At 32.1% G+C, this 10,962-nt stretch overlaps 1 protein-coding gene across 1 annotated transcript; it reads right to left on the reverse strand.

The window, feature by feature from the left end:
- Nucleotides 1–962: 962 nt before the first annotated feature.
- On the reverse strand, nucleotides 963–2,328 carry LOC133819631 (BURP domain protein USPL1-like). Its single transcript, XM_062252929.1, has 2 exons — nucleotides 2,105–2,328; nucleotides 963–1,943 (listed from the first exon to the last, which is right to left on the reverse strand). The coding sequence occupies exons 1-2, from the start codon at nucleotides 2,159–2,161 to the stop codon at nucleotides 1,137–1,139; spliced, it is 864 nt and encodes a 287-aa protein (XP_062108913.1). The 5' UTR covers nucleotides 2,162–2,328; the 3' UTR covers nucleotides 963–1,136.
- Nucleotides 2,329–10,962: the final 8,634 nt, after the last annotated feature.

Consider the following 10,962-nt stretch of genomic DNA (forward strand, 5'->3'; position numbering starts at 1 on the left):
TTAAAAAATTCAAAAACAAAAATTTTACCAAACGGACCATTTATATTTACTTCTTTTATTCTATATCTCTCTAGTTTATTTGTATTTATTGCAATTGAGTTGTAATATTTTTTTTAATCAATTACCTTATTCATTGTATTCTTGCGTAGAGTTATATTTGGCTTTCACAATTTCGATTGAGAGAATAGTTGAAAGGAGTGTACTGAAAAATAAAGTTTATAGTTTAAAATTATATAAAGATATATATGTCAATTTATACAATGGTATATTTTGAAATAATTGATTGATTAGAAAAAAGTAAGAAAAAAAATATGCCAATAGAACTACTTTTTTTTCCTACTAACAAACATTTATACGATGTTTTAATGTACAATTTTTTTGTATGTTGTATAAATTCGGAAATAAATTAAGCCAAATTATTCTTTATTAGTTGACCAATCAACATTAAATGATTTGTTAAAGGCTGATTAATTTGAATCCCAACTTTAATTCACGCTGGCCGAGCTTCCTTTGCCCGAGCTCGTATTGGTTGCTCATCTATCATTTCTTTTTTCAGGCATCAATCAGTTATATTTGCTCAAATCACAAGTAGGCTCGATCATGAAGTCCCATCTATGTGCTCTTACTCAAGCACTCTTCCTCCACAAGCTGGGTATCTATTCTTGCCAGACTTATTTATGAAGGTATAGTGCTTTATGAAGGTAAATTTTTTGATATAAGAATACATGTCTTGCATTTTGCACATCCTGAAGTGCAAGTTGGTTGAGTCTTATGCGTCTTCTCTTTATTTGGGGTTATCACTACATTACACTAAAATCACGTAAAACGATATGAATTGTTTTTTTCTTTCTACTAATAAACATTTATACGATGTTTTTCACTTTAACATTTTTTTGCTTGATATATACTATATTGCATAAATCCCGAAATAAATCAAGCCAACTCTTTGTTCCTTTTTACTCTTTTTCTTTGGCAAACTCATATCTCTTATGTTATGTGAATAAAAGGGGCATTAAATACATACATCATAATCCACTCAGAACATATTTAATAATATACAAAACAAGCCATTGTGTAGCTAACACAAATACCAGTTGACATTTTAATACTTTGCACAACATCTTTTATCATACCCCTTAGACAGCACTAGATGTCAAAGGAACCCAAACTAAATTATCCGAAGGAAAGAAATGGCAAACAGGGGAACTACGTGGCTCAACCCCGAGCATGTGAAAGGACACGTGATCGCGGTCCCACCGGGAAGTATCCATATGGCACACCGCAGCCGATTCCACCCTCTCGCCGTTGGCTCCCACCAGCGAAACCTCAAACACCTTGTTCTTACTCTCTTTCCCCTGGCTATGGCAGTAGAAAACCGCATAAGGATACGGCATCGTATGGCAGCCGATCATTATGGGAGCAAACACCTCTTTGGGTTCCCCCAAAACGGTGTAGTTTTGCAAGAGCGCGCTCGAGTTTTTCAAAGGGGTCGTGGTCAATATCCGGAATCGGACGCCAGGCCCAAATAGATCCGATGCAAAGTCGAGCATGGACTCTAACGTGGTCGCGCAGAATCGGGTCTCCCCTTGGATGGGCTCCAGCTCGCATTGCTTGAGAGTGTACTCCATGGCCTTAGCTTGTGGGGATTCTTTGGGGAATAAGAAATAGTCGAGGAGAAAAGGGAATTCCGATAGAGAGAATGGAATGGAATCTGAGTCTTCTTTGGTGAGTAATCGAGGCGAAAGGGAAAGGTTTTTCTCAGGGAAGTATATGGGAATCGTATTCCCAATTTTGAGGTCGTTCGGGGTGAAGAAAACGTTAAGTGAAGGATCATCCATCGTCGTCATGTGATGCCCGTGGGAGGATGAATGAGCATGATCTTTGATGATAATGTCTTTCTTTGATCCAATTGTCGTTTTTCTGCCACTGCTCTGCTCTACACACTGACAAAAATTTCATCATATATTAAATCCTAAAATTTATATTCCCGTTTTTACTAAGGCACGATATGATCTTTTTTTTTATTCGTCTTATATATAATTATTTGAACTTTTTTCACGTTACATACATAGCTCTGAGAAAATTGAAGAGAACAAAAGTTTACCAATATAAAAAGTGCAGCATGCAAGAGGAGGCTCCAAAGTCGTGTTGCAAGTCCCATGTTTTCTTCTTCTTGAATCGCTTTGTCTTTCCTTTTCTTAACTAAGTGAGAAGATATGAATATTATTACTATTCTGGTATTTGTTAAGAAATCTTGGGACTCTGAAGAGACAAGCACATATCTGACCTTGTATTTTTGATATAGATTATTTCAACCAATTAATAAATTAGTGGGTGAACTTTTTCAAACATCGAACCTTTTATTTATTCCTATATCAAGTTATCACATTAAAATTATAAAATAATTAAAATGAACAACCCAACTTATGATATGAGCTTTTTTATTTTTCAACGATATGTCTAATTTTGACAACCCTTGATGAAACCCACTAAAGTCGAATCAATAGTTTTCTGGTCATGGACAGAAAAATGGTTGACTTTGATCAATACTGAAATGAGTGTTTATATGAGAAAATCACTCTTTTCTCTTCATCTGTCCACTTAAAGTGCACTCTCCTATGCAGGAAAAAAGAAACTGCTGCCCATCTTTATTCTTTGTCTATTTTTGACCCGTTTCTCTTCTTCTTTTCTTTAAAAATAATGTAAGATTCTACTTTAAATTTCTTGAGCTTGACATAATATAAATTTGAAAATTTCTCCATCAAGAATAACATGGTCTTTTAGCTTTTGCAAGATTCAACAACCCACTATGGTAGTTTTTTAATTAATTAAAGTCAGCCCAATTTTTTACACATGTAAATAGAGACAATGTATCATACTTCATGGGTTACGAGGTTTATTTTTATTTTAACAAACATTTAGAAGACACCATGTTACACCTATATACGTTTACTTAGAAAATGTATAAATTTATTTTTAATATGTTTTTTTAATTATTATATAAATATTAAAAAAATATGTCATATATTATAAAGAATGACAAAAATATATAAAAAAAATTAAATGAAGACATTATTTATAGTTTTAAAAAAATAAAAATGAGATCTTTTTTGTTTTTTTAAAAACATTATTAAAAAACTATTAAACTAAAATTCCGTAAAATATACTTTTTTATTCTATTAAAAACATTCTAGTTTTTAAATTAAATACATTTATTCTAAAAAAAATTAGAAAAAATACATATGAATAAATATAATAAAATATTAAAAATTTCTAAATTAAAATTTACTTCATCAAATTTTAATTATTTAATTTAAAAAAATTTAAACCAACAAAAGGTTATATTTAAACATATGTATTATTTAAAGAGAAATTTACATCATTCACCATTTAAACTAAACAAATTACTTTTATACGTTTACAATGAGTTTTTTTCATTGATACGGTTTCGTACTTTTTATTTCAATTTTATGGTTAACACTTCTCCTTGTTTTTTTGCTCAACGATATGGCCTGTAGAACCCTTCTTCTTCGCAATTACAAACACTCCATCAATAGCTTTAGAGCTCCACTCACCAAGACCACTTCTTTATGTTATTTAATATATTTATATATATGTATATTTATTAACAAAACAAAAATATTTTTTTATAATTAATTATGTTATGTGTATATATGGTATGTGTATGTTATGAGTCTCAAATATGCTTTTTGATGAGGTACAAGGCATGAGTATTCGAAAATAAGTGCATTTGACAAATCATAAAATGAAAAATTTGAGTAACTATGTACTGATTTTGAAACAGGGACAATTCTATTTACGTGAAGAGTAGCCTGAAAGGTACTCTGTTTTTTAGAAGTAAAACAGAGTTGCATCAATGAAGTTGTTGTAGAAGCATTTCTTTACTGAGTATTAATAGTAGTGTTGGTATATAATTCTTTATAAGAAAATATGATTATATGTTTACTTATGATCATTAATACAAGTACATATATATTCTAGCTTCCTACCTTTTTTTTTCCTTGAAATAGCCCAATCAAACATAGGGGACTAACATTTGTTGAACCAATGTGAAAATACAAAAACAAACCCAAGGATCTTGAGTACAACATAATCATTGAATAGGAAGATGAGCTTAATGTTGACTTTTTGCCCCAATGTCATGACAGTGTTGACTATTTGACCTCAATCTTAAGCTTAAGATGGTCAATATAATGTGGTCCAAGTGTGGATGATAGATATTGTAATTATACCAAGATATGGAGGAAGTTATTGTCAAATTTGTTGGGGTTTTATGCCTTAATTAAAACCCAAAATCTTTGTAATCTCATTTTATTATCAATAAAAGAATATAAATCATTTTTTGACTTGGTCAATCACTTTGCTCACATGTTTTATTTTCATGATTATTTGTTTAATATAAACTTCTATTAAATCCCGAGCATATAGCTAATCTTATTTATAGTGACGTAATCACAGTGGAATATAAATATGATTATATGTTCAAAATAAGTTAGTCCTAAAATTAGTCAGTGCACCGGATTTACACTGACTTGCCAATCTACGATATGATCTACTTACACATTACAGTGTTATGTTCTTTCCAGAACATTAGCAAAGTAGATAAGATCGGATGTATTTGTTACATCGGACAGGACCGATATTGACAGTTGATAAGATAAGTAAACATACCGTTATTATCTATTCTAGTCATATCATATAGTTGACCATAGGTCAATTCAATCTCAATTATGAGTGGTTAGTATTCTAACTGATTGTATTATTTGAGTTCTTTGACTTGTTCGTTACCAGCTTACCCTACGGACTAGCCCATACTTACATCTTGGGAACTCGGTAGTATAATTGAGTGGGAGTGTTAATCATAGATATGAACATCTATAGCTTCTGATGAAGAAGTGAAACGATGGTTTCCTTTTAGTTTGGTTCAAGGTGTTAAATGATAGAGATCTCATTTCAATAATTAAATTAGTTTACTGAAATATCATTTACAAGGAACTAAGTGTTTTAAGGATAAAATACAATGAGGAGTAAAACGGTATTTTAGTCCTATCTCATTGTAGACCGTCTATAGAGGATTGAGTGACAATTATGGTTGTAACAATGGATAATTAATAGCGTATCTATATTTGTTATAGAGCGTTCTATGAATTCAAGAGTGCAATTCCGAGTCTATAGTGGAGTCACGAGGAATTAATAAGTTAGTAAATTTATTTGTTAGATTTATGATAACTTATTGGAGCTTGATTTCATAGGCCCATGGTCCCCATTGTACCTTGGATAAAATCATCTAGATAGTCTCAATTAATTGATTTAATCATCAATTAGAATTATCAAAGTTGACCAGGTCAATTTTGGATAGTTTCACAGAGTTGTGTAATTTTGAGAAGAAAAGAGAAATTATGGCAGATTTATTAATTAAGATAAATTGGTATCTAAATTAATAAATAAATTTAAATCAAGGTTCAAATTATAAATAATTAATTTGATAAAGGATTTAAATAATTATTTAATTAATTAAATTAATAGAAAATAATACATGCCTTGATTTTAAGTCCAATGGGCTTATAATCAAATGAGAAATTTCACGGGCCTATAGCCCATGATAATTTCGACCTAGGGCTTCAAAATGACTGTTATTTTATTGATTTTTTAATTAAATTAAATAACCTAATTGAGTCTATAAAATGAGTGCTTAGAGAGAAGATTTTAGAGACGACAGACAAGTCAGATTTTCTGATAGTTTTATATTCTCTCTAAACACAAGTCCTTTTCTAAGCCACTTTGTTATTTTCTCTTCTTCTCTCTATATCTATCTCATGTGTTGAGAATTGCCCACACTAGTCTAGGTGGTTCTAAGGATACATTGGAAGATCGTGAAGAAAATAGAAGATCGGTTCAGTTTCTTGATAATACTCTGCGACAGAAAGGATACAAGAGTTAGAGAAACTGAAGGAATGACTCTTTAATTCCGCTGCATATACTGTAAGTATTATATTATTTGTTTCTCTTTCAATTCAATTTTAGAAACATGTTTTAGGCTATCTTGTATTAATTTGTTTAATATTAGATATACATGAAAATAAATAAAGATCATGTATAAGATTTTTCCAACAACTGGCCTCAGAGCCTTTGGTAATCTTTATTTTCATGCATGAACATGTTTAAAATTGGATTATATGATATGTTTGAATAATTGGATGGTTTTTCATGTTTTTATGAACATATTGATTTTATGTGAATTTTAGCAATTTTTAGGTTATTTTTGTTGTGTTTTCTATGCTATTAGTTTTTATATATGCTTTATTTTTTGTGTAAAACATGTTAAAAATTAATTAGAAAATGGTTTTAGTTGAAAAAATTGCACAAAATATTTTTTTCGAAATTTTTTGTTCTGGCTGCCATGCGCACGCGCACACGCGCGCGCACACCGTGCGCAGCAGCGCACGCACGCGCGTGCACAGCGCGCCCAGCACGCCTCCGCGCGCGCGCCCATCGCGCCACCACCCAGCCTCCGCGCGCGCGCCCTACACGCAGCACCTGTGTGCGCGCGCACATGCCTAGACACCAGCAGCCAGTGAACAGTACCCCGTATCGGGTACTGTTCATCATTTTTTTTAATTTTTAATTTTTTTTTTTTGAAAATTTAAGAAAATTAAAATTGTGGAAATTTATTATTTATAATCAAAACCTAAAATATCTTTATTTTTTTATCATTTATTATTTTTTTTTAAATAAGATATTTTTGTTAGTTGAGATTTAAATAATTAGATATTTTCTACAAACATTCAAATTCAAATTTAAAAATAGACTAACAACTGAATTTTAAATATTTTAATATATTAAAATATTAGAATTATGATATCACATATTTAAGATATTTTCATTTAAATTTTTGATATTTTTATTAAATCTTTATTTGAAAATATAAATATCTTTTTATTCTATAATTTTTAATATTTAAATCATTTGAAATTTAAACATTGTTAGTTAGATATTTTTATGGATATTTGAATTTGTTTAACTATTTGAGATATTTTAGGCTTGTTATAACTATTTGTATTTTATTATTTTTAAATGGTTAAAATATTAGATAATAGTTGTAACAACACAAGATATTTTTGGAAAATAGTTAAAATATTGATTTTAAAATTTAAAATTGGTTAAATTTTGAAAAATATCATTTTTTTTTCAGCCAATTAATAAAATATTTTTTTAATAAATGGGATTTAAATTAACTTTGGTTAATTGTTGATAAATCCTATTTAAATTAAATTAATATTTTTTTTTTCAAATTAACCTAAAACCAAGTTGATTGTTGATAAATGAAATTTAAATTAACTATTGTTAATTGTTGATAAATTTCATTTAAATTGACTTATTTTTTGTAAAAATTTAATTAATTTGAATTTTTTTTTATAAATTCTAGATAATTAATTGTGGTATTTTTGCAAATGAAATAAATTGTGGTATTTTTGCATAAATTCATAGAATTGCTCATATAGTAACATGATTAGGCCCATCCAATTATAACATGTCTGTTTGCACTATATGTGGTATGTTTGCAATTGGGCTTAGATGCATATAGTGGCCCATATGTTTGTTAGATATATGGTATTTTGCCAAATAAAATATTCATAAAATGATAGGTTTTATTTGGGCCCATTAGAAAATGTAAAGTTTAAATTCCTCTCTTGTGGGTGATTCCACTTGTGAAGGCCCATTTGCTTTGCATGACTATAGTGGACCTAATCAATTAATAACAATTAATAAAACGAAGGTTTAAATTCCTGTCTTTTGGACCTTGTATGGAAGATAGGGGACCTTTGTAGTGGGAACGACATACTGGACCCAGCCCTCCTCCATACAAGCCCAATTGTTAAGGCCCATTTACCTGAGTTGGACTTAATTGTATAGGTTCATTATATTAGTTAAACCTAAATATTGATTAGCAACAAATTAATTCTAAATTAATTGAATTTGTTTCAATGTGACACTTTAGAATTAATAAGAAATTATAGGACTTTGGTTTTAAAAAATTTAATCTGTTTACTTTTTTTTGGAAAACCATAGTCATTAATTTTCTAAAAATAAATAATAAAAATACTAATTTTAATTTTATAATGAGCTTATTTTAAGAATTTTATTCGATCTCCACCGTTGGTTTAACACAGTCAATAGCTTAATGGGGCCTCGAGGCGCTTTGATTCGTCCCCCTACGGAAGGTGTTCATTAGTTATTTTGACAAGGTTAGATCTCGAAAGATAGATAATTATAGGTCAAATTCTACTAGACTCACCCCTACGGTGACTACTAGGACTAAATCTATGATTATTGAAACCGTGGGTCTAGCTCATAAAATAAGAGATTTTGTTTTCTTATTTTGATCGAATAGTAGGTTGTTAATAATGGTGTCCATTATTAAATGAGTTTACAACTCTATTTAACTAGTGGTATTTTTGACTCTCGCCAACCGGGACAAGGATATCATAGATTAGTTAAAAACCTAAAGAAATAGGGATATGATTGTTTTTTGTATTTTTTCTCATATCTTACATATTTTTGGTATATGTTGTGCTATTTCTTGAAATTTGTGTGAATAGAAGTTTTATTGAGCAAATGTGATTGATTTCTATTTTATTGGTAATTTGTAGTTTTAAACTAAGTAGTGTCTGTGTCTACTCCCATCCTTTCTCAACTTTCGATGGAGAAACTCACTAGAAAAAACTTCCTTAATTGGAAGCAGAATATCAACATAAAGTTGATTGGTGACAACTCCAAGTTCGTCATGATTGAGGAATCCCTAGAACGAGCATCGTGTCCGCACGTTAGTGATGGCACCGTCAATGCTCGTGATGGTACCGTAAATGCTTGGATAGCACCATCTCTGCACGTTCGTGATGGCACCGTAAATTCTCGGATGGCACCGTGTCTGCACGTTCGTGCTCAACTCAACTATGGTCTGACGCAACTCATGAACGAGCTTCAGATTATTGAACCTGTCATGGGTGGACCTAGTAAAGGAGGTGAAAATAAGACTACTGATGTTGCTGCACATCTAGCTAAGGCTGAAGCTAACCAAACTTCGTCTTCAAAAGCTGGAAACAAGAGGAAATGTGGACAAATAAACAACCCCAAGCCTGCAAAGGCTGCAAAGACGAGTGCACAACCAAGTGCACAGACGCCTAAGGGGAAGAACAAGAAAAACAAGAAAGGTAAAGATAAGTGCTTTCACTGCAAAGAGAAGGGGCATTGGAAACGAGATTGCCCCAAGTTTCTAGTAGCGAAAAACAAAGGTAATGATTATAGTTCATTTATCTTAGAAACATGTGTTTTAGAGAATGATAAATCCGTTTGGATTATTGATTCTGGATCTACCAACCATGTTTGTAACTCTTTACAACTTCTTGAATCGTGGGAGGAAGTGAACGAAGGTGGCTTAAAGCTTAGAGTTGGGAACGGAGCGTTCGTTAAGGTCCAAGATAGAGGAATAGCTTGTCTGAAGTTCGGAAATAAATACTTAATTTTAAAAGATGTATTTTTTATTCCAGATTTTAGTAGAAATTTAATTTCAGTTTCCATGTTGCAATTAGAACAATTTGTTATGACTTTCACAAGTTCTAATATATCTATTTCCTTCAATGGATCACAATTGTGTATTGCATGTTTGGAAAACGGGCTTTATATTTTGCGACCTAACGAACCCCGAGCTCTTAACAATGATTTATTCAAAGTAGCTAAACCTAGGACCAATAAACGTCAAAAGACCGACAACAATAATATGACGTATTTATGGCACTGGAGACTAGGTCACATTGGCTATGATAGGATTCAAAGACTTACAAAGGACGGACCTTTGAGGGAACTCACCTTAGGTGAATTACCTGTCTGTGAATCTTGTCTAGAAGGCAAACTGACCAAGTGTCCATTCTCTGCAAAGGGTGATAGGGCCAAAGAACCACTTGGTCTTGTGCATTCAGATGTTTGTGGACCTTTGAATATACAAGCTAGGGGTGGTTTTGAGTATTTTGTCACTTTCATTGATGATTACTCTAGATACTCATGTCTTTACCTAATGCATAGGAAATCATAAACATTTTCAAAGTTTCAGGAATTCTTAGCAATGGCTCAGAACCAATTAGGTAAAAGGTTAAAGATCTTGCGATCTGATAGGGGTGGAGAATATTTGGATATGCAGTTCCAAGATCATTTAACTGAACTTGGGATTTTATCACAACTTACTGCCCCAGGTACTCCGCAACAAAATGGTGTAGCGAAACGCCGAAACAGAACTTTATTGGAAATGGTTAGATGCATGCTTAGTTACTCAACTCTACCAACTTCGTTCTGGGGACATGCAATTGAAACCGCAAATGACATTCTCAATGTCGTGCCATCAAAATCAATCCCCAAAACACCTTTAGAACGCTGGAATGGTCGTGAACCTAGTTTACGCCATTATAGAATCTGGGGGTGTCCCGCTCACGTCCTGAGGAAAAAGGAGGGAAAGCTAGAACCGCGAACTGAAGTTTGCATGTTTGTTGGCTATCCTAAAGGTACTCGGGGTGGACTTTTCTACAGTCATTCAGAAAAGAAAGTGTTTACTTCTACAAATGCTACTTTTCTGGAAAATGACTATGTCCAGAACTTTAAACCTCGCAGCAAAGTAGTTTTAGAGGAGATGGTTAAAGAATTGACTCCAACCAATGTTCCATCGTCATCAACACGTGTTGATGATGAAATTCCCAATCTTCATGTACAACCGACGCAAGTCGATTTAAATGAAGAAAGTACCACTGTTCCTGAGCAAACTGTCACGGAGCCTCGTCGTAGTGGGAGGGTTTCTAGAAACCCAGTTCACTATGGTTTGGATGGTGAAACCAATATAGTTGTTGGTGACACTAGTGATGATGATCCATTGTCTTTCAAACAGGCAATGGCTAG

This window comes from Humulus lupulus, chromosome 1 (genome assembly GCF_963169125.1).
Source record: "Humulus lupulus chromosome 1, drHumLupu1.1, whole genome shotgun sequence".
NCBI lineage: Eukaryota > Viridiplantae > Streptophyta > Magnoliopsida > Rosales > Cannabaceae > Humulus > Humulus lupulus.

Coding starts and splice junctions, on each gene's coding strand:
- LOC133819631 (XM_062252929.1), bottom strand. CDS start 2,161: ATGGGACTTGCAACACGACTTTGGAGCCTCCTCTTGCATGCTGCACTT. Junction 1,944..2,104: donor ATGCTGCACTTTTTATATTG/GTAAACTTTTGT, acceptor AATTTTTGTCAG/TGTGTAGAGCAGAGCAGTGG.